Source organism: Pollicipes pollicipes, unplaced genomic scaffold, assembly GCF_011947565.3.
Source record: "Pollicipes pollicipes isolate AB1234 unplaced genomic scaffold, Ppol_2.1 Scaffold_4295;HRSCAF=5057_pilon_pilon_pilon, whole genome shotgun sequence".
Lineage (NCBI taxonomy): Eukaryota > Metazoa > Arthropoda > Thecostraca > Pollicipedomorpha > Pollicipedidae > Pollicipes > Pollicipes pollicipes.
In genome coordinates this window covers 5054135-5073049 of record NW_023596461.1, presented here as the reverse complement: position 1 = coordinate 5073049, position 18915 = coordinate 5054135, and the positions used below count along the sequence as shown (strand labels likewise).

Here is an 18915-nt window from a genome sequence, read left to right as displayed (position 1 = left end):
CACAACGCGAAGTTGAAATCGGAAGTCATTGCTCCGCAGGACAACACGTTTGAACTTATGACTTAAAATAAGTTAAGCTGAGAACGCAAATTCAAGTGGCAAAAATCCGGGCAGAATTCAGGATTTTCAAATAGGTTTAGGCATTTTTTCGGCTGCGCCCCCGCCCCTCAACCGATTTTAGATACTAACACCACCGTGGGCCTTCAACGAACGAAGAAATGGCGCATGCAAAGGAGACCTGCAAATGAGCACCAATAGGAACAAACACCCCGTGACCGGAACAAACACCCCGTGACAGGAACTTGCGGGGAGGGGGCTTGTGGAACAAATCCCGCGGAAGCAGTAGATTTGAGGACTGACTCTGACTCAAGCGAGAAGCGGCAATCTGACTCGGGGGCTCTCCGTGGACGAAGGCGCTCTGCACGCGACGGCCGTACTCACAAGCATGTAAGTGGAACAGGTGGCACTAACAAATGAAAGATCGCAGTCTGTTCTCCGCTTTCATCCCTCTTGGACCATATGTATTCACCCCTCTCATCGTCCCACGCAGCATTAATTATCCATGACTAATTAGCCGGAAGTAAACTAGGTGAGGAAGTACCGCCGTGTTAGCGCCAGTTTTAAGGGGCCGAACCGGGTAGGATGGGGTCGCCGCGGGCCGGGCGGAGATACGTCCGCGCGCCCGGGATTGCGGGTCGGGTGACCGTTCCATGGTTCGAGCTTCTCTGTGGTGTACGACAGCTACACGAAGTGGCTGAAGGTGCTGCCGACGCACGAGGCGAGCACGGAGAGCTCGATCCGTGAACGGCGCGCGATGCTCCCTCGCTGCGGTTTCCCCAGGCAGCTGGTATGGGGCAACGGTCCCCAGTTCACATGGGCGCAGTTCGCCGAGTTCGTGGACCATAATGGCATACGACTGGTCTGAATAGCGCCGCACCACCCAAGCAGCAACGGAGCCGAGGAACGGACCGTACAGGCGGCCGAAAACGGACTGAGGGCGGCGCTGCGGGACGGCGGGTCACTGTAGCGCAGACTGCAGACGTTTCTGCCGACATACCGCGTGGCGCCGCACGCGTCAACGGGATGGCGACCAGCGAGATGGTGCTGGGGTGGAATGTCCGGACCCGACTGGGTCTGCTTCAGCCTGATCCGGACAAGAACCTCAGGAAGCAGCAGCTGCAACAGTGGCCAGCCACAGGAGGTCAGTCCAGAGCGTTCGAGACTGGCGGCACGGTCTGGGCCCGCAATGACGGCGGCCCGCAGAAGTAGAGGCGTGTGACAGTGGCCGCTTGGACCAGACACGTGTGCTGCGAGGTGGACATCGGGAGCGCCCTGTGGTCGCAGCACGCTGATGAGCTGCCGCCGGCCGGCCCTGGTCCGACCGGCGGACCGGCGCCGTCCAGGGGGCCAGTGCGGCTGTCGGAGCCGCAGGTGAACTCAGCTGGAGCACCGGTGGAACTGGCTGAAGTACAGACGGGGCTGGCCGAGGCGCCGACTGACCCACAATGGTTGGAGTCGGAGATGTCCGCGTCGGAGCTGGCGCTGGCGGCGCTGGGCTGGCGGTGGCGTCGGCGGAGCTGGCGCTGGCGTCGACGGAGCTGGCGGTGGCGTCGGCGGAGCTGGCGGTGGCGAAGCGGACGGTGGCGTCGGCGGGCGCCGCGGCGGTACCGGGACCGGCGGGGTAGTCTCTGGGGTCGGTGGGGTAATCGCGGCGGATCCGGGGCGCGGGTCCGGTCAGCGGACTGTACTCGGTGGAAGGCTTGGAGATGTATCGTTGGGGAGGTAGGGTGTGATACCCTGACGTGCTGCCTGGCCGCTGGCAGCACGGTTGTAGTTCGGCCGCTGCCGCGGGTGGCAACTGCGTCACCGGCAAGGCCGCGCCGCCCGGGGACATCGTAGGCTCTGTCACGGAGGGGGTGTTTGCTCTACTCTCCTGTTTTTCCCCTCCGATACAGAGAAAACCTTTCCGGCGGCTGCTGTCCTGCGGCGATGCAAAACTGACAGAGGTTCGGAAAAAGCCTTCCTGAAGCTCGTCCATAATTCATGCTTAAGTGCTGCAAAATGGAAACGGATGGATAGTGGGCTGATTAAGCGCAGTCAAGTATGAGTACGCCTGAAGGCATCAGCCCGGTAATGAGTGGACTGAGTACATGACCTCCTACCCATGAATATATGTGGTATGTGGATATATTGATTTATAATGAACACGATTTTTAGGAATGTCAAGCTTTTCAGACATCCAGCGTTTTCTACCCTTGGAGATCACAACCTACTCAGAGACGGCCACTTTAGTGACTCATGCGGTCCAAGCACGTGATGCCCTCGAACCAGGCAGCCTCTGGTTGCGCCAGAGGCACTTAGAGGAAAGACGAAGCAAGGCAGTGTTTCGCTGCTGTCGTCACAGTATCTGTGTGCCCAGGGGACCAGCCTGCGTCCAGCAACGATCGGTGCAGCAGTATCTTCATCATCTCCGAAGCGCGACGGGCCTGGGAGTCGACGGCTGAGTCGCCGTCCAGCTGCAGCGATTTTGCGCTGACTCCGAGTCGGGCCGCCGCCTGTCTGAGGCGGCTGCACGCGCAGCGGCAGCGGCCGGCTCGCGTCGGGTTCATCGGTGACCTCCGCATTAACTCAATCCGTAAAATACTCCCGCTGACACGGTTCCATGTTTATTACCAAAGTGCGAAAGACGAAATGCACCGATACCAGGCGACCAGAACACAATGCGAACGCTCTCAGCATCGTGGGTAATGCACGATACATGTGAACCAGAATCGCGCATGAGATTATCAACGTTGCAGAGACAAATGCAAAAAGGCACGCACCCAGGCCCCCTCCGACACAGACTGCAGCTGTGCCCACGATGCAGCCGGGGTACAGCGGCGATTGACGCCAACGATTTAGATCTTGTTAATTATTTTGTTTTTGACTGAGTCGTGAGAACGGGTGGATAGTTGATAACGTGCGAATGTGGTTCCGTTGGTGTCATGTTACTACATTAAATCTATGTTTCTGTTGTCATTGTACCAAATCAGACAATAAACCACTTGTTGGAATGATTCGTGAATACGATTAACTCAACTGATAGCGTTGATACACGTCGATGTATTTTGCATTGATCAATGCATACAGCCTGGTGAATGTTTATGGTGGCTAAACATGTTTGCAACACAACACAGTAAGCCACTTCTCCACGGGTTCAGCTACCGACCGGCCGAATGGCCGAGGGCATGTGGGCGTTGCACTGCTCGCTCGGAGCGGGATCAGCACGACGCGCACCAAAGCAGCTGCAGCCCCCTATCCCGAAAGCAAGCCCGGGCCGCTTTGCAAGCTTGCTGAGATTAATCGTAAACGACATATCTTGCTCAGCTCCGTTTAGCGGCCCAAGAGACGCACGGTGGCTGATCTAAGCGCGCACTTCACTTGTCACAAGAAGTCTTTGTCAGCCAGTTTCCAGCGGTTCAAAACGGGCCGGCGGAACCTGACTCAGTCGGCCACCACCAATCGTGATCACGATCGCAGGTCAGAATGCACGGTTGATGCGTATTTCTGACGCACAGTAAGCGGTGTGCTTCCTACCGGTACCGTCACCACCATCAAGCGCGCGACTGGGCCGACTTCATCGGGATATGCGCGGCCTCAACACTGGTCTGGTAGCTGGAGTCCATGTCGGAAATACTACTACGCTGTGGGACGGAGTGGAAACCGGTGTTGGTCGAGCGGAACCCTGCACAGGTTTATTTCCGGCTGGCAGCCAACATTCAATACAAAAGGCGAAGAGCACGGTTCACAAAATGCCTTGCGGTACAATCCAATGTCACCGCCTGGGGCGGGGTCAAATACAACGTCCATGTACACGTCTGAGGTTGAAAGACTTGCCGCACGTTCCACAATTAACCTGGTTCGTGCCCAGGTATGCATTACGACGATTTACACAGCACAAGTTTTGAAAGTAGTGGTCGCAAACGTTAACATACACACTACTCTCAACAAAACGCTGTCCGCACACACCGCAGCTGAAAGGTTTCTCACAGGTGCGGGTTCGAACGCGATAGGTACGAGTGCTGCGGTAACAATACAACAATCCACAGACTTTTCAAATACACAGCTTTTCTATTGTCCTGGATCTGCAATTGCATAGTAGGGTTGCTTCTGTGCCCGAACGACTTCCCAGAGCTCACACCTCAACGGATCCTCACTTGTGCGTATCCGGGGGTGATAAATGAGGTGGGACTTCACACGGAACAACTTCCCGGACTTCACAACTGAACGGCTTTTCACCTCTCGGAGCCTGAAGGTGCTGAGCATAATGGCTCGTCTGAATGAATGACTCCCCACAGGTGTCAGTATGGCTGCTCCTGTCGCTGAACAACCGGCGACGAGACTCCGAACTCAGCGGTTTTTTTACCTTTGTGGGTTCGAAGGTGCTTCGTAAGGGTAAAAAGTCCCCTGAACAAGTCCCCACAAAGCTCACGAATGAACGGTTTCTCATCGGTGTTGGCCAAAAGGTGACCCGCAGGGTAGCCGGTCGTCTGGACGACTTTCCACAGAGTTCACAACCGAACGGTGTCTCACCGGCGTGGGTCAGAAGATGCAGTTTAAGAGCCACTGCGACCCAATGTCCTTTCACAGACTCCACGACCGGGCGCCTTCTCACATGCGTGAATCCGAAAGTGATACGTAAGGCGAGACTTCACAAGGAACGACTTCCCGCAGACGTTACACCAGGTCAGCATTTTGCCTCTGCGAGTTCGAAGGCGCTTCGCAAAGGTGTGAAGTTACCTGAGCAAGTCCACACAGAACTCCGAGCTGAACGATTTTTCAACGGTGTGGGTCCGAAGGTGATCCCTACAGCGGCTACGTCGCCTGAACGACTTCCCACAGAGCTCACAACTGAATGGTTTCTCATCGGTGTGGGTCCGAAGGTGTTTCGTAAGGTTGACACGTTGCGCGAACGACTTCCCACAGAGCTCACAACTGAACGGCTTCTCACCGGTGTGGGCCCGAAGATGATTCGTGAGGTGGCTACGTTGCGCGAACAACTGGCCACAGACCTCGCAACTGAACGGCCTCCCCCCTGTGTGGGTCTGACGGTGGAACGTTAGGATCTTCCTGAGACTGAACGACTTCCCACAGACTCCACAAACGAACGGCCTCTCACCTGTGTGAGTCCGGAGGTGATTATTAAGGTCGAACCTTTGATAGAACGACTTTCCACAGACTTCACAACTGAACGGCTTCTCGCCGGTGTGGGTCCGAAGATGCAACTTAAAGTTGCTCTTATGACCGAATGATTTTCCGCAGAATTCACAGGTGAACGGCTTTTCACCTGTGTGACTCAGGAGATGACGCATAAGGCTGCTTTGGAACTTGAATGATTTTCCACATACCTCGCAAGTTTTCATCTTGTTCTCCGTGTGGCCTTTAAGGTGGTACGTGAGCTGGTCCCCTTCGCTGAACGACTCTCTACAGACCTCGCACGTGAACGATTTCTCGGCGGCGTGGGTTTGAACATGCGAGGCTAAGACGTCCCGCTGGGCGAACGATTTCCCGCACGCGTCACATCTGCACAGCTTCGCATCATGGTGAGGTAGAACGGAGCGTGTTAAACACTTCATTTCGCTGGGCGCCCCTCCGCAGCATTGGCGCATACAGCCCTCGCTGTCACACTGGCTCTGACTGTGGAAGGCCCAGCCAGACGACTCCTCTTGATGCTGACATCTCAGGTGCTCCATGAGACTGTCTTGATTTGAAGGATGGAAGCCGCAGTATCCACAGCAAAGCAATGAAGAACCTGGAAAGAGCAGCTTTAGTTAGATCAACATTCAAGACTTGCACGAGCCTGACCACAGAACTTAATGAGCAAGTACTCTTTTCACTTTGGAAACAGTGAACTGTTGGTTAACAGGTTAACCAACAGTTAACCAGCGGGGCAGGTTAACTTTAGGAGTGCTCCAAACACTATTTGAAAATAAGTATCAGTTTTCCGACCAGGTCGCAGTTCATTTCTTCTGTACACATTTCCGTGGGAGGCATGCTTGCAAGAGCCAACGTATCTCATTTCTTTGCATCGATTCACGCGACATAGTATTACATAAAAAGTACAAACTCTGCTGATTTGGGGAAACGAGCAGCTACCTCATCCACAAATAGTAATGAAAACCGCAAAGCCGATACAGCTAGAGCAAAATATGCTTCGTGGTGACGGTATTAGTGACTTTTAGTGATGATTCGATGGCGATGAGTTTCGTGCAAAACCAATGCAGTATTATAAGAGGGCAAAATAACACACGACATACAGCTTGTTCACTGCTGTTACCCCAACCAACCAAGCTGAGCAAAACTCAAGCCATGTGCATACTATGTTACGCATCAACGCCACAAAAACGGACCTCGTTTTCATGTATTTGCGGCAGAGAACCGTCGACAAAAAATTAAGTACGTTATGATGACGCAACTCTACGTTCACCCCCTTGTATAAAACATTTGGGAATACTTTCAGCCAGAGCATACTTCCGAGCGATACATTTGTGTTATTGTGAAACGTTGCCACACTACCTTTTCCGGAAAGGTGAAATGTTCGCATCGGATGACATTTTGACATAGATGCGTAATTACTTTCCCTCTCCGAAGGTGTGAGTGGTTATCTATAAATCCATCGGGGACCGACGGAGGAAGAGCTCTACGATACAGGCTGAACATACAGGAATCAAAGAAGTCGGTCGACAATCCCTGGTGCTTCATCGGAAACTGGCTGGTATCTCGTTTTTAGACAGTATTCCATGCGATGGGATAATGTTCGCCACACTCTGGCCACAGGGATTGGAGAGTACGCCCCAGCATGCGCAGGTGGATCCCTCGGCAAAGGATATCCTCGCCAGCAGGACCATCGCAGACCTCAACATGACAAGGTCTGAAGGAATCCCGGCGGCGTCCGGAATTAACAAGAACCTCACTGCCGCCGGTTGCGGTGAATGGGAGAAAACACTTCGCTTCAAGATCGCCGAGGAACTCCACGCAGGATCGCGAAGGTTAGCGACTTTCTCGGGCGAGGTGGGACTCGTATCCTTGAGCAACGACGTACTGGTGACGTGTGGAATGTACGAACAGAACCTGCTGCAAGTCATCAAATGACATCGTCACCACGTTAAAGATATTTGGACCCCTCCCGACAGAGAGCGGCAGGCTTGCATAAACTTCACGAAAATAGAAGACGCGGTAAAAACATGCGACACAAATATCTCAACGTGCAAAGCAATGCTGTGCAAAGAATTGCGGGTGCCAACAAAAGACATGACAGCAAACGAATGGGCACGCAAGGAAAGGGACGCGGAGAATCGCGCGTACAAACACGATGTTAAAAATTCTGCGTGTGAGGAGTTAATATGCGATTTATACAATTTCAGGGTTTTCCATCAGATAACTTTGCAGGCACGAAATGTCATGTTAACGGAGATTTAGCCCGACAAATATTTGCTCACAACGCAATGAAAGACAAAAAATCTGATGGATTTTGCGCAAGAGAATAAGAACATGCTTCTTGAGAACCTAGTTCGGTAATCTAATGACGCAGGAAAGTTGTAACAGGCAAGCTCATCCAAATCGCGATAGTCTGCGTCGGTTGTCCTGGAAGCACAACAGGCCGGTGTCCGAACAAAAAGTCTCATGGAAAAAGTGGAGCGCAAAAGTCAAACAAGAAGACGACGGAGATGACGGCCGACTGGGATAAGACGGACAAAAAGTCCAATGGGAAAAATTGGAACGCAAGTCAAACGAAAAAAGACCACGGAGATGAAAGTCGACTAGGATACGAGTGGAATGAGGAAAATTGAAGCACAACGGTCGCTAAGAATACAAGTCGAATCGGAAAAAGTCGAACGACAAAAAGTTGAGCCACAAAAAGATGAACGACAAAAATTAACGTCTTTGCATTCAATGTTAGCGAGAGAACTAATGGTAACAAGGAACCAAGACCATTGGCTGCATACAAATAGTAAGAACCAGGATCCAATGTTTTGTTTTGTCGAAAGAACCAGCCCGAAACATGGTCTAGGGTTCGCTTTGATAATGATTGGGGTTTTAGGGCGCGTCGACTTCTAGGGTCATTTTGCGCCCAGGGTTCACTTTGTCAGAAGAACTATTGAGAAGCATAATCCAGGACTGAGTCTTGTCACAGGAAATAGAGTGAGCCAGGATCCCGTGTTTGGCTTTGTCGAAGAAGCCAGGATCCAGGCTTGTATTTTGTCCAAAACAGTGTAAACCAAGACCCAGGATTTTGGTTTGCCGAAAGAACCAGTGGGAACCAGGAACCAGTTATGATTTGACTAAAAAACCGATGTGAAGCATGTACCAGTTTTGTTTTTGGCGAAGGAACCAGTGGGAACCAGGATCCAGTTTTGTTTTGACAAAGGAACCAGAGGGAACCGCGGATCGGGACTAGGAATCAGGCACATGTCTTCGGTCAACGTTTTCCATCACGACTTTTTGTCCTTCAACTGTTCTCATTTGACTTGTTTCCATTATTTTTTTGTCTTGTAACTCGGGTGGCCACGAGTTACGAGCCCATGTCCTCTCCATTATGAATCAAGCATTCCGACGATACAACGCAACACCCGCTGGCACAAGCCTAGTGAAGTACGCACCCGTTGTGCCAGGTGACAAGCCAGTGTCGTGTTTCAGCAGCTCTTCATCTGCAGCCGACAACGCCAACGGATCAGGCGGGACGTCACCGTCTGAGACGGCGCCTGTAAAACATCGCATGGCTGAACACGCTCAGTCTGTATTGTATTTACATGATTTTTTCACATTCACATCCGCATGTGTATTTACATAGATAAGACAGTAGTCATCATAGCCTTACTCCTCGAAGAAAAACCAGGAGACTGGAGATAGAGGTGCGGTAATATTTTGGCGACATGCCTTCGTCAAAGCGAATAGTAGAAGTAACTTGAAAATTGCCTGTCAAAGACACTAATCGATTTTTCAGTTTTTTTTTAAACAATTAGCCACGGTTTTACAGGACACCAACATTCAGAAGATTAAACAAGTGGCAACTGCCAGCCACTACTGCGATACAGTGCATATCTAAGAATTAGAATACGCGAAAATGCGTGTGCGTGCAAATGAATTCAAGTAAACAGGCATCGCGCATCACGCTTCATTCAAACATGCAAGCGAATTGAATTAAACAGGCATCACACATCCCGCGTCAATTGTGCATGCAAGCGATTTCAATTGAACGGGCATCGCGGATCACGCGTCAGGCATCACTTACACATGTGAACGATTTTAAGCTAGCACACATCACACATAAAGGTACGTATCACGTTCGCATAATCAGCAACGATGAGCCCTGTACGTTTAGGTTTGGTTGTCAACTTTTTGTAATAACAGATTAACTTTTTTCCGTCTGGGTAGTCTCGTGCTCTGCAGATGACTTTCAGCTCTAAAAGGAGCATCGGGTCCATACATTCCCGCATTTCAGCCCAGGCGTGTTTAGCGAGAAAATGGTCAAAGAAATGGGTATTCATTGTTTTGTTTCTAGCATCTCGCAGGTGTTTATTAGATCACAAACGAATAGGGCGCATGACTAACCGACATAGACTCTGTCCTCCCATGTTTTTAACACAGTTAACACTTAATTTCGTAAACCACGCTTTTTGCGTGCAAACCCCTTGAAGCCCAGACTTGCATAAATGACATCTGTGTGTAATTGGGCCTTTACAACGCACTCAGCTGCTGACATAAATGACATCTATTGCCAACTGGGCACGTAGGCTCCGAGATACAGGATTTCACCAGCGACTTTTCTAGCTTATTGTCGTTCTTCCAAGCTATGCGTACGCGCAGTTTTGATTTCTTAACGATGTATTTGATTTTACGAAGCAAGTGCTCATCTATGCTAGGCAGCGTTAAGAATCCGTCGTCCGATAGGACGTGTTCCGACTCCTACCCCCATCCCCCACGCGCTATTTCTTTTTTGCTTCCTCCAACATTCTGCAAAAAATCGCGGTGACTAAACATGGCCCAACAGCAAACGTCATTTTTTGTTTATGTTCTTTCTTTCCTCACTATATGATGACCTGTTTAGAGCCCTGTGGAATATCTTACAAATCATTCTGCGATTGGTGGAAGTTGGATGCGCAGATTCGCAGTGCAGAATTATACCACAGCTGGTGGGCTTGATAAAGAGGTCCGTCTCTAACGTTGTGCGGCTGTTCCTCTTTTCCACCGTCACTAGCGTATCCAAATATGGGACCCCTTTTCGCCCCCTGACGCTCCATCGTAAAGGCTTAATTTGGATGCTGTTTGTTCATGAATTCTACAAATTCTTCAAGGGCATGCCGTTTGTGCGTCCACACCCCAGCATAATCATTGATATATCTAGCTGAGAAAGTTTGTTTTAATGGGCTGGCGGCCAGGGCCTTTGTTTCGAATTGGTCTAAAAACAGTATCGCCGAAGGAGGAGCGCAAGGGTTCCATATTCCTATACTCAATTTCTGTCGGTAAAAGTCATCTCCGATCGAAAAAAAAACTTATCCTTGACACATTGTTCTGAAAGACCGCAGATTGCGACGGACCGAAACGATCAATTTCAAGAAAATGTTTGTCTACCTTAGTTTTCACGGCAGCACTAACACTTTTGACTGGTATATTGCCATATAAATTGACATCTACACTGAAGAAAATGCTGCCCTCCGCTAATCCTGGCGCCTCCCAACGATTAAAAGCCTTTTTAAAAGTTTCTGGTGCCCCACAGATGAGTAGGAACAAACCCCAAGAGTCGATTATTTTCTCTAAAAGACACGGAGTTTTCTTCCGTAAAGCCACCGCACGCAGATATGACAGATGATATAACGGATGAAGGCATGTTGCCGAAATATCAACGCATCTATATCCCCATTCTCCTGTCTTTTTTTTCTCCGTGGAATAAAGCTATGACTACTCTCTTACCTATGCGATTAATATTTCTCACACACGCGCTTAACAACTTTCGTAAACTTGGACCCAATAGCGGCCGCCAGAAAATGCTGGCTGAAGCTCTCCACAATCCAAAAAAACTAACTAAAATTCAATTACGCATAGAATTCTTAATTGCCTGCCGTAGGAAAAGCTAGGTCCCGCGGTACATCAAAGACGCACTGAAGCCTGTGACCCATATTTTCTCCGAGACTAGGGCTTTAACTCGTCCTGCTGACATTGCTAAGGCTTTAGTGCGCGAGGCAATCATAGAAACTTTTCGAAAAAGGTCTTCAAATGCTTTTTTAGAAACACAATGTTCACCCTTATTTGGATCAATCCCATCTTTCCTAAGGAACAAAAGATACGCATGTGCGACGTGTGAACGAATTTTTGAAATCACTATTCGCGAAAATAGACCAAGACTGATTAACACGCTCACACAACTTCAAGCTAAGCGTCAGGTGAATGACTGCTACGAAAAACCGAATGATAGTCCAACAAGTAAAAACAGAGTGAATGGTTTATAGTCTGTAGAATTTAATGCCGCAGGAATTAATCTTCTAGCGAAAGGTCAGAACTTTGCGTAAGCGCAGTCAGCATCTAAAGACATTTTAGTTCAAGAAGAAACACAATTTGAGCATTCTGCAGACGGCAAACGGCGGAAAGAGTACATCTCAAAATTGCGTGACGGCAGCAACACCACTACTGTGATTCCACCAGACGAAGACCGGCCAGCTTCAATAGGCGGCGCAGCAGTACCATCCGAACCCGCGAACGCACCTTGCGGTCTCCGTGGGACAGACACCAAAGATCGCAACGAAGATCAGCCTCACCGAGGTCGCACCCCGAATGTGGTGTTTAGATTTCCAGACATCGGCAAGAATTTTCCGGAACCTTCCAGTACTGATGTAGAAATCAGCCTGCAGAAACTGAAGGATGGCGGATTGGGCACGTTAAAAAAACAGTGAAGTAGGTACACTCAGTATAGTACTAAGTGCTGGGTATATCAAACGCCGTTAGTTACCCCACGCATCCGCGTGATGCGTGATGCTCGTTTACTTGAATTCCTTTGCATGTACGCGTATTTTCACACATTCAAATACTTAGTTGGATATGCACGATATCACAGCAATGGCTTACCGCTCCTGGTTTAATCCCCCGAAAAATATCGACGCATCTGTATCTCCAGTCACCTGGCTTTTCTCTGAGGAATAGGGCCATTACTACTGTCTTATCTATGTGAATAATGTTCCCCCGTAAATGCACTTCACAGCTTACGTAATTCACACGTGTATTCATCAAACCAAGTAGTTCTGTGCAGTGCTGTGTTCTGCTGTCCTCTTGTCTCGTCTCGTCTCGTCTCGTCTCATCCACTCCATCCTCCTTTCCTCATCTTTCTCTACCACACCTCTCCTGTCTATTCGACCCCAGCCGGAATAACAACCGGTGGCAGTCCAATGCCATCACCTTGGCTTGGGGGCAAACTCGACACCCGCGATCGCACCGCAAGGCTAGCAACACATCAACTCACCTGCACCTGAAGGGCGGCACTGCGGGGCGGCACCGTGCGTCCGTCCTATGCTGTCACACCGCGCTCACCTGCACCTGATGGGCGTCACCGCGCGGCCGTCTGATGTTGTGACACCGCACTCATCTGCACCTGATGGGCGGCACCGTGCGTCCGTCCAATGCTGTCACACCGCGCTCACCTGCACCTGATGGGCGTCACCGCGCGGCCGTCCTATGCTGTCACACCGCGCTCACCTGCACCTGATGGGCGTCACCGCGCGGCCGTCCGGTGTTGCGACGCCGCACTCATCTGCACCTGAAGGGTGTCACCGCGCGGCCGTCTGATGTTGTGACACCGCACTCATCTGCATCTGAAGGGCGTCACCGCGCGGCCGTCTGATGTTGTGACACCGCACTCATCTGCACCTGAAGGGCGTCACCGCGCGGCCGTCTGATGTTGTGACACTGCGCTCACCTGCACCTGAAGGGCGGCACTGCTGGGCGGCACCACGCGGCCGTCCAATGCTGTAACACCGCGCTCACCTGCACCTGATGGGCGGCACCGCGCGGCCGTCTGATGTTGTGACACCGCACTCACCTGCATGTGAAGGGCGGCACCGCGCGGCCGTCTGATGTCACACCGCGCTCACCTGCACCTGAAGGGCGGCATTGCGGGGCGGCACCACGCGGCCGTCCGATGCTGTGACACTGTGCTCACCTGCACCTGAAGGACTGCTGACTCGGGAGTCCGGCTGTTCTGACGTCATCAGCACAGTACGCCCCCAATCCTCAGCGCCATCTTCTCCGTCGGACGGCACTGACCTGGAGCTCCTGGTCACCGGCTCATACCGTCTGCAACACACATACACATACACATAGATGTTGTTTGGACGGCTGAGGTGGCACCACACCTGGCAAACACATCACTCCGAGGCTGAGCATGGGCTTCCAACAGCTAACAGCGCCCAGCGATTTGCGGTGACGGCAGCCCCGATTGTCGTGGTCGGCCCGGTCCCGCGTCCCGGTCCCGGTCCCGGTCCCGGTCCCGGTCCTGGTCCCGGTTCCGGTCCCGCGCCAGGCGGTCCCCGGTTCCGCACTGACGCGGCGCGGCAGATCTCCCGGGTTCGAGCCAGACCCGCCGTCGCGAGGCGGGGAGACTCTACCGCGAGGACGTGGTAGGTCACGTGGTCGCCAGGTCGGCTCCAGGCTTGTCACCGAAGCAGTGCACAGAGCAGGGGGCAGATTGAGTGGGAAAGGCCATCAACTGCATGCAAGAGTGGATGACACTTCCATCACTGTGTCAGCAGATCAGGGCTGACAACATGTGATTAAGAGGCCAATAAAAAACACTGCAATTTGTCACATGCAAAGCCCAGAGACTACCACTATAATCCCTCTAACTCTTTAGTACAGAAGCATAGGCAGTCATCCAAATGGTAATTGTAAACTGAAACACTTGCAGCACTTAGAGAGTCCTGTGTTATCATCAGCATACCAATAATGATCATGAGCTCATCAAAGCTAAGCAATGCATTAGTATGGTCTAATGAGATGCAAATGTAACCATGTATTATATGTTGTGCATGCACTAGCAATGTTGAGGTGTATTCCACATTGCTCACTTACTAGGTAATAACATAGCTCAAACCGTCTGAGCAAGGACATGCATCATCTAAAAGACAAGGGTTTCTGCCTACAACCCACAATTATTTCTAATAAAAGCCATTAACCATGCCACCAGCCTAAGAAGGCAAATTTGATCAAGCTTTTCTCACCCACATATATGCAGATTGCTGAGCCCTGGAGCATCATGTGATGATGAAGGTATGTGATCAGGGGCAGCCACAGCATCACAGTTCTTCCAGTGGCTGGTCATGCCACTGATCACAGACTCAGTCTCCTGTGAAAAAGTGAGGGAGGACTTATGAGAGGAGATAGTGAACACAGAACAAGTGATCACACATGCCAATATGGAAATTATGCCTTAATTACACACACACACATGCACACACACACACATGTGAGGGTTTGTCATACAGCTTGAATAGACTCACAGTCCTCCTCAACCAGAAAATTGTAATAATAAAAGGTTGACCTGGTGACAGCAGCAGTGACAGTGACAGTGACAGTCAGACATGTGGGAAGACATAACAACTGCAGCTACTCATCCTCACCACTGACTCTCACCACCATTGTGAAGTGTGCCAGGAGCTGGCCACAGCCATCTCATAGGCTACCATCCAACTTTACTGGCTTAACACTATAAGGCATTCCTCATTTTGCAGGCATGGATTCTGTCTTTCTGGGCTGATGCCACTGTCAACAGTGTGAAAAAGCTCACACTGTCCTTTGTGCATCATTTATGCTATAACAGTCAGCCCAGCAATCTGTAGCATGCCCTCATGCCAGCATACATCTGCATGTACATGGCACACACCAATAGTACATGCAACACTTTATGCAGGAAGCATGCCCAAATACTTTCTCTTGTCGCCCTACTTTACCTGAAATATAATACAAAAAGCATGCAACACACCTCTTGCTGCATGGTTTCAGGCTCGGCCATAAGTACCACTGAACAGCTCTTGATACAACTGGTGACTGCATGCTGCGCTTCAGGTTGTGCATTTTTCTTAAGACAAGGCTTGTCAGTGTGGTTGGGGCAAGCCATGCCTCAGCACTTTTGTAGGGGGGCTCCCCACAGTGCAGGGCCCCGGCTGGCTGGATGTTTGTTTCTGTAATCAGAAGATGGTTTGAGTATGCGACAGGGTCATGTGCACAAGCTGCACCATACTTGTAAGTAATATCCACCACATCACACGTTTTGAGTAATGACTGGATAAACACATCCCCCCCTTACTCCATTGCCTGCAACTCCCACCCTAACACAAGCTACCATGGCTGCAAGGTTTGTATACTGTCGTGCTGACGAAAGGCGGTGAGGCATCCACTGATATTGTGACGTCACTGAAAACGGTTTTGCGTCGATCGAACATCAATTCTTTGACGGATCACCGCAGCGTGTGACGTTACGGGTCATACATTTTGATGGGTTCTTTTGAGCCGATTTAAGGCCATAGAGCATCAGCTGATGATATGACGTCACTGCTCTTCGACCAAACCTCAGGCGCAACAAACCATGCTCCAACTTTACCTTTCGCGCCCGTCTTCTGCAATCATTCCCGTTCTGAATACAGGCTCTACGACGTCATTGCATGTTCAACTTTCACCAGGCGCAATAAGCCATGCATTTGTAACAAGCAAACATGGTGTGTATTTGGCCCCCTGGTTACGCGCACGTACACCCAAACAGTTCATGATCGGTACGAAGGCAGTCCAATATCCCGACCGCCCATCTCTGCAGCAGTTCTCGCGTGAGGGTGTTCTATTTCCATGCCGATTTCATTGTAACGGTTGGCAGGATATGCTCTTGAAAAGTGCACCATCACATTGGGCTTTAACTTCTACGCGATTGGCTCGCTGGTCATATGTACCTGCCGAAAAGGAGTTTCATCGTTATCGATACGAAGAGAGCCCGATATTCCGGCCGTCTTATCCCACATAATTACCATGTGTACGTTTATACTTCCCATGCCTTGCATCGTACCTATTGGTTGGTGGCATATGTTTACAAGGCACTGTACCATATTTTTAATGAAATTCTACGCAAAGGCCCCGCTGGTCATACGCACCTCCCACTAAACAGCTCGTGCATTAGTTGTTAAGAGGATTTGCGATGTTCCGTCTGTCTCTCAGCTTTACGCCCCGCGGCTAGCGATTGCGTGGCATTGAAGTCTCCGTATCAGTGAGGCCACCGCAAGATAAAAAACATTTGCAGATTCGACTTATAGCACAGCGCATGCACCGCAACCTCTGATCGTAACTGCGTTACAATGGCGTACGTGACAAATGAGCTGTGGGTGGGTATTCCTGATGTTCCAACAAGGTAATGTCACACCAGCTTCGAAGTATGCCGAAGTGCCGCAAACCGCCAAGCGCTATGGAAATGTGTATCTTGGATTCGAAATAATGCTATCCCCATGGGCTTACAATGACATGTTGAAATGCATAAAATGAGATCATTTTATTCATTTATTCATTGGTTGAAGAACCTAGGTTCTTCAAGCATTTAGAACAGCCACCTCCCACCCCCCTAACACGTTTAAAGAGGGCGAGGGAGGGATGGACTATCACCCATCGATCTCCTTGAAAGTTGCAAGCGATTCAAGCACAGCACACCCGGTTCCCGTCAGGCATCCCGCCCGGCAGCCGGAAGTCGGGCTGGCCGGTGAATCCCATGACTAATGTTGAATAAATCCCGAAATGATGCATGCACAGTTTAAACAAGGAAGCTCAGTCGCTAGGTGAAGCAAGCCCACAAGCGCTTGCGGCCTGACCAGTTGCCAATTGAACGTGCCAATTTTGTGTTGACGGCAGTAGCTGCCCGGTAGGACTAAGCTCTGTAAGAAGGCTTGCCTAATTTGGTACCTGCGCAGCGCATTTTGCTAGTGGCGTTTTTGCACGCATAAGCTTCTCACACTGTAACAAACGCGCTACGTTCGGTTCTCATGCGTTGTTCCTAACGCTAAGCTCGCCAGTACTTCCAATGTTTATGTCAGGGGGCGTCATCGGCGTAAATTAACACCCTTCAAAACTGGTGGCTTTCAGCTGCGTGTGGACGGAGGTAGTCCGGATCGTTAATAGGCATTCCCCTGAAGGCCCTCAAGGCCTTGAAGTTCAGCTGACAACAGCGGTAACGCTATGTCGCAGTCCAGTGTTAATTGTTACGTGTGCTGAAATTTTCATGTTGTGAGCACGTCACCACCTTTGGTTCCTGTTATGCCCGCCATGTGCATGACCATTGAGCTTGTCAATGAACTGCTTGTTGGAAGCTAATTGCAAGCTGATTGTTGCATTAACAAGCTTTGCCTTCAAATGTTTTCATCCCATTAAAGCTATTTGTTGTTACAATGATGCTCATGGTATCACAGGCTTAGATTTTGTATGGACTGAATACCATGCTTTATGAACAGGTAAAAGTAAACCTACATTGAGTTTTGAAATGTGGTTTAAGGGAGTGACCCATATGTGAACATTTTGAAGAAGCATCAAATGTGATGAAATATACTAACTTACACCATTGGCATCCTGTCAAGTGGAAAGGCTGCTCTAGAAGACAGTCCATCAGTTAAGTAAATTGCTCCTCAATATTGCCTTTTGATTTTGTTGTCATAACTTGCACAATGTTGGTTGAGTGCTGATTGACAGCAAATATATCTGAAAATGGTTCCCTCAAATGCGGGATATGAACAACAACTCTTAAATGATATTTTTTCTGGATGTTGATGGCCACATGGCCAATGGTTTAGCAGGAGCCAAGTGGCATAGCTATGTCAAAATGGATGCTTAAGCTGCCTTGCAGTAGTCTCTCTGAAGTGGTCTGCACATCTTCACAGGAATGTGGCTCAGAACATAGCAGGGCTTAGGCCTTAAGGAAGTTATGGCTGTCAAGTGCATGAAGTGATCTTTAATATGCCTATTTTGGCTCATAACCCCATATGAATATGGATGCGGAGCACCCCCTTTAAATGGTTTTTCATGTGAGAAACTTCACCGGAGCGGATACTGATCTGCTCTCTTTTCAAACTTTGTGATTTTTGCTCATACTATGTATTCAGTGCAGATGGACACTTGCAATCTATGAGTGTGTCAACATATAAATTGCAGAGAGAGCATATATTTTATAATCCTTTTTTTGAAGCAGCCATGTTTTATCTACATTATAATATTGGAAAGAGGTAATTAAGTAACTTGGGACATCACTAAGGGTAGATGTCTGAGCCAACTGACATAACCTTAGTGGGTTGGGAGAGAGGGGAGCTGAACCAATTCAATAGGCCAAGCTGCTGCCAGGAATGGAAGCAGGCCATGGCCCTGGTATCACTGTCAGCTGTGTCCCCACCCACCATTGGCTGCAGGGGTATTGTCATTCATAGTCTATATGCTCCTGTTATCAGCCACAACCCCAGAGCTTTGAAGTCAGGGTCTGTAGACCTAGTGAGCCCATCATTAGATGCAAGCTCAGCAGATGTGCCCTCTATGTATTCTTGACCTCTTGTATTCAGCATGTGTCAAAATATCATCAGCTCCATCCCAACTGGTTATGGTATGATTGCAAGTACAATAGCATAGTACCCACATGTCTCTTATCACTTTCAGCTAATGATGCATGCTCTGTGAAGACAACAACTATCAAGCATGGCTTCTAAGCCAGTATCTATTGTCCAAACATACATAAGTGGGCTCCGTTCTAAATCAGAAGATGAGAAGTCCAAGACTGTCCATGTAAGTATGCACCCTTTTGTAAGGTCCAAGACTGTCCATGTACATGTACACCTTTCTTTTAGGTCAGTTATTGGTCAAAGTTCTCCATTTGTTTTTGTTCAG

At 49.8% G+C, this 18915-nt stretch overlaps 2 protein-coding genes across 4 annotated transcripts in view; one reads left to right on the top strand and one right to left on the bottom strand.

The window, feature by feature from the left end:
• Positions 1 to 3654: 3654 nt before the first annotated feature.
• LOC119097094 (gastrula zinc finger protein XlCGF17.1) lies at positions 3655 to 15186 on the bottom strand. Of its 3 annotated transcripts, none has more exons than XM_037220139.1 (5): positions 14973 to 15186; positions 14244 to 14368; positions 13187 to 13320; positions 8640 to 8741; positions 3655 to 5791 (listed from the first exon to the last, which is right to left on the bottom strand). In XM_037220139.1, exons 2-5 carry the CDS (start codon positions 14342 to 14344, stop codon positions 4776 to 4778), a joined length of 1353 nt encoding a protein of 450 aa, XP_037076034.1. In that variant the 5' UTR covers positions 14345 to 14368; positions 14973 to 15186; the 3' UTR covers positions 3655 to 4775. The 3 variants fall into 3 exon arrangements, with proteins under 3 accessions (XP_037076034.1, XP_037076035.1, XP_037076033.1); XM_037220140.1 differs by having other exon boundaries at positions 14248 to 14368; XM_037220138.1 differs by having other exon boundaries at positions 15005 to 15186.
• A 2293-nt stretch (positions 15187 to 17479) lies between these two features.
• LOC119096573 (serine/threonine-protein kinase mTOR) overlaps positions 17480 to 18915 on the top strand; it is a gene marked incomplete at its 3' end in the record, with an annotated part of 35680 nt that continues 34244 nt past the window's right edge. The window contains exons 1-2 of the mRNA XM_037219477.1: positions 17480 to 17655; positions 18688 to 18813. Of these exons, the coding sequence (XP_037075372.1) occupies positions 18727 to 18813 (87 nt within the window). The remainder of the gene's footprint in view (positions 17656 to 18687; positions 18814 to 18915) is intronic.

Bases quoted from the DNA above. Each gene is read 5' to 3' on its own strand.
- LOC119097094 (XM_037220138.1), bottom strand. From the start codon at position 15,139: ATGGCTTGCCCCAACCACACTGACAAGCCTTGTCTTAAGAAAAATGCA. The intron at 8,742-13,186 runs GTGAGCACAGTG...GATGTTTTACAG, and splicing joins CAGCAGTCCTTCAGGTGCAG to GCGCCGTCTCAGACGGTGAC. The intron at 5,792-8,639 runs GTGCGTACTTCA...TGCTCTTTCCAG, and splicing joins CTTGTCACCTGGCACAACGG to GTTCTTCATTGCTTTGCTGT.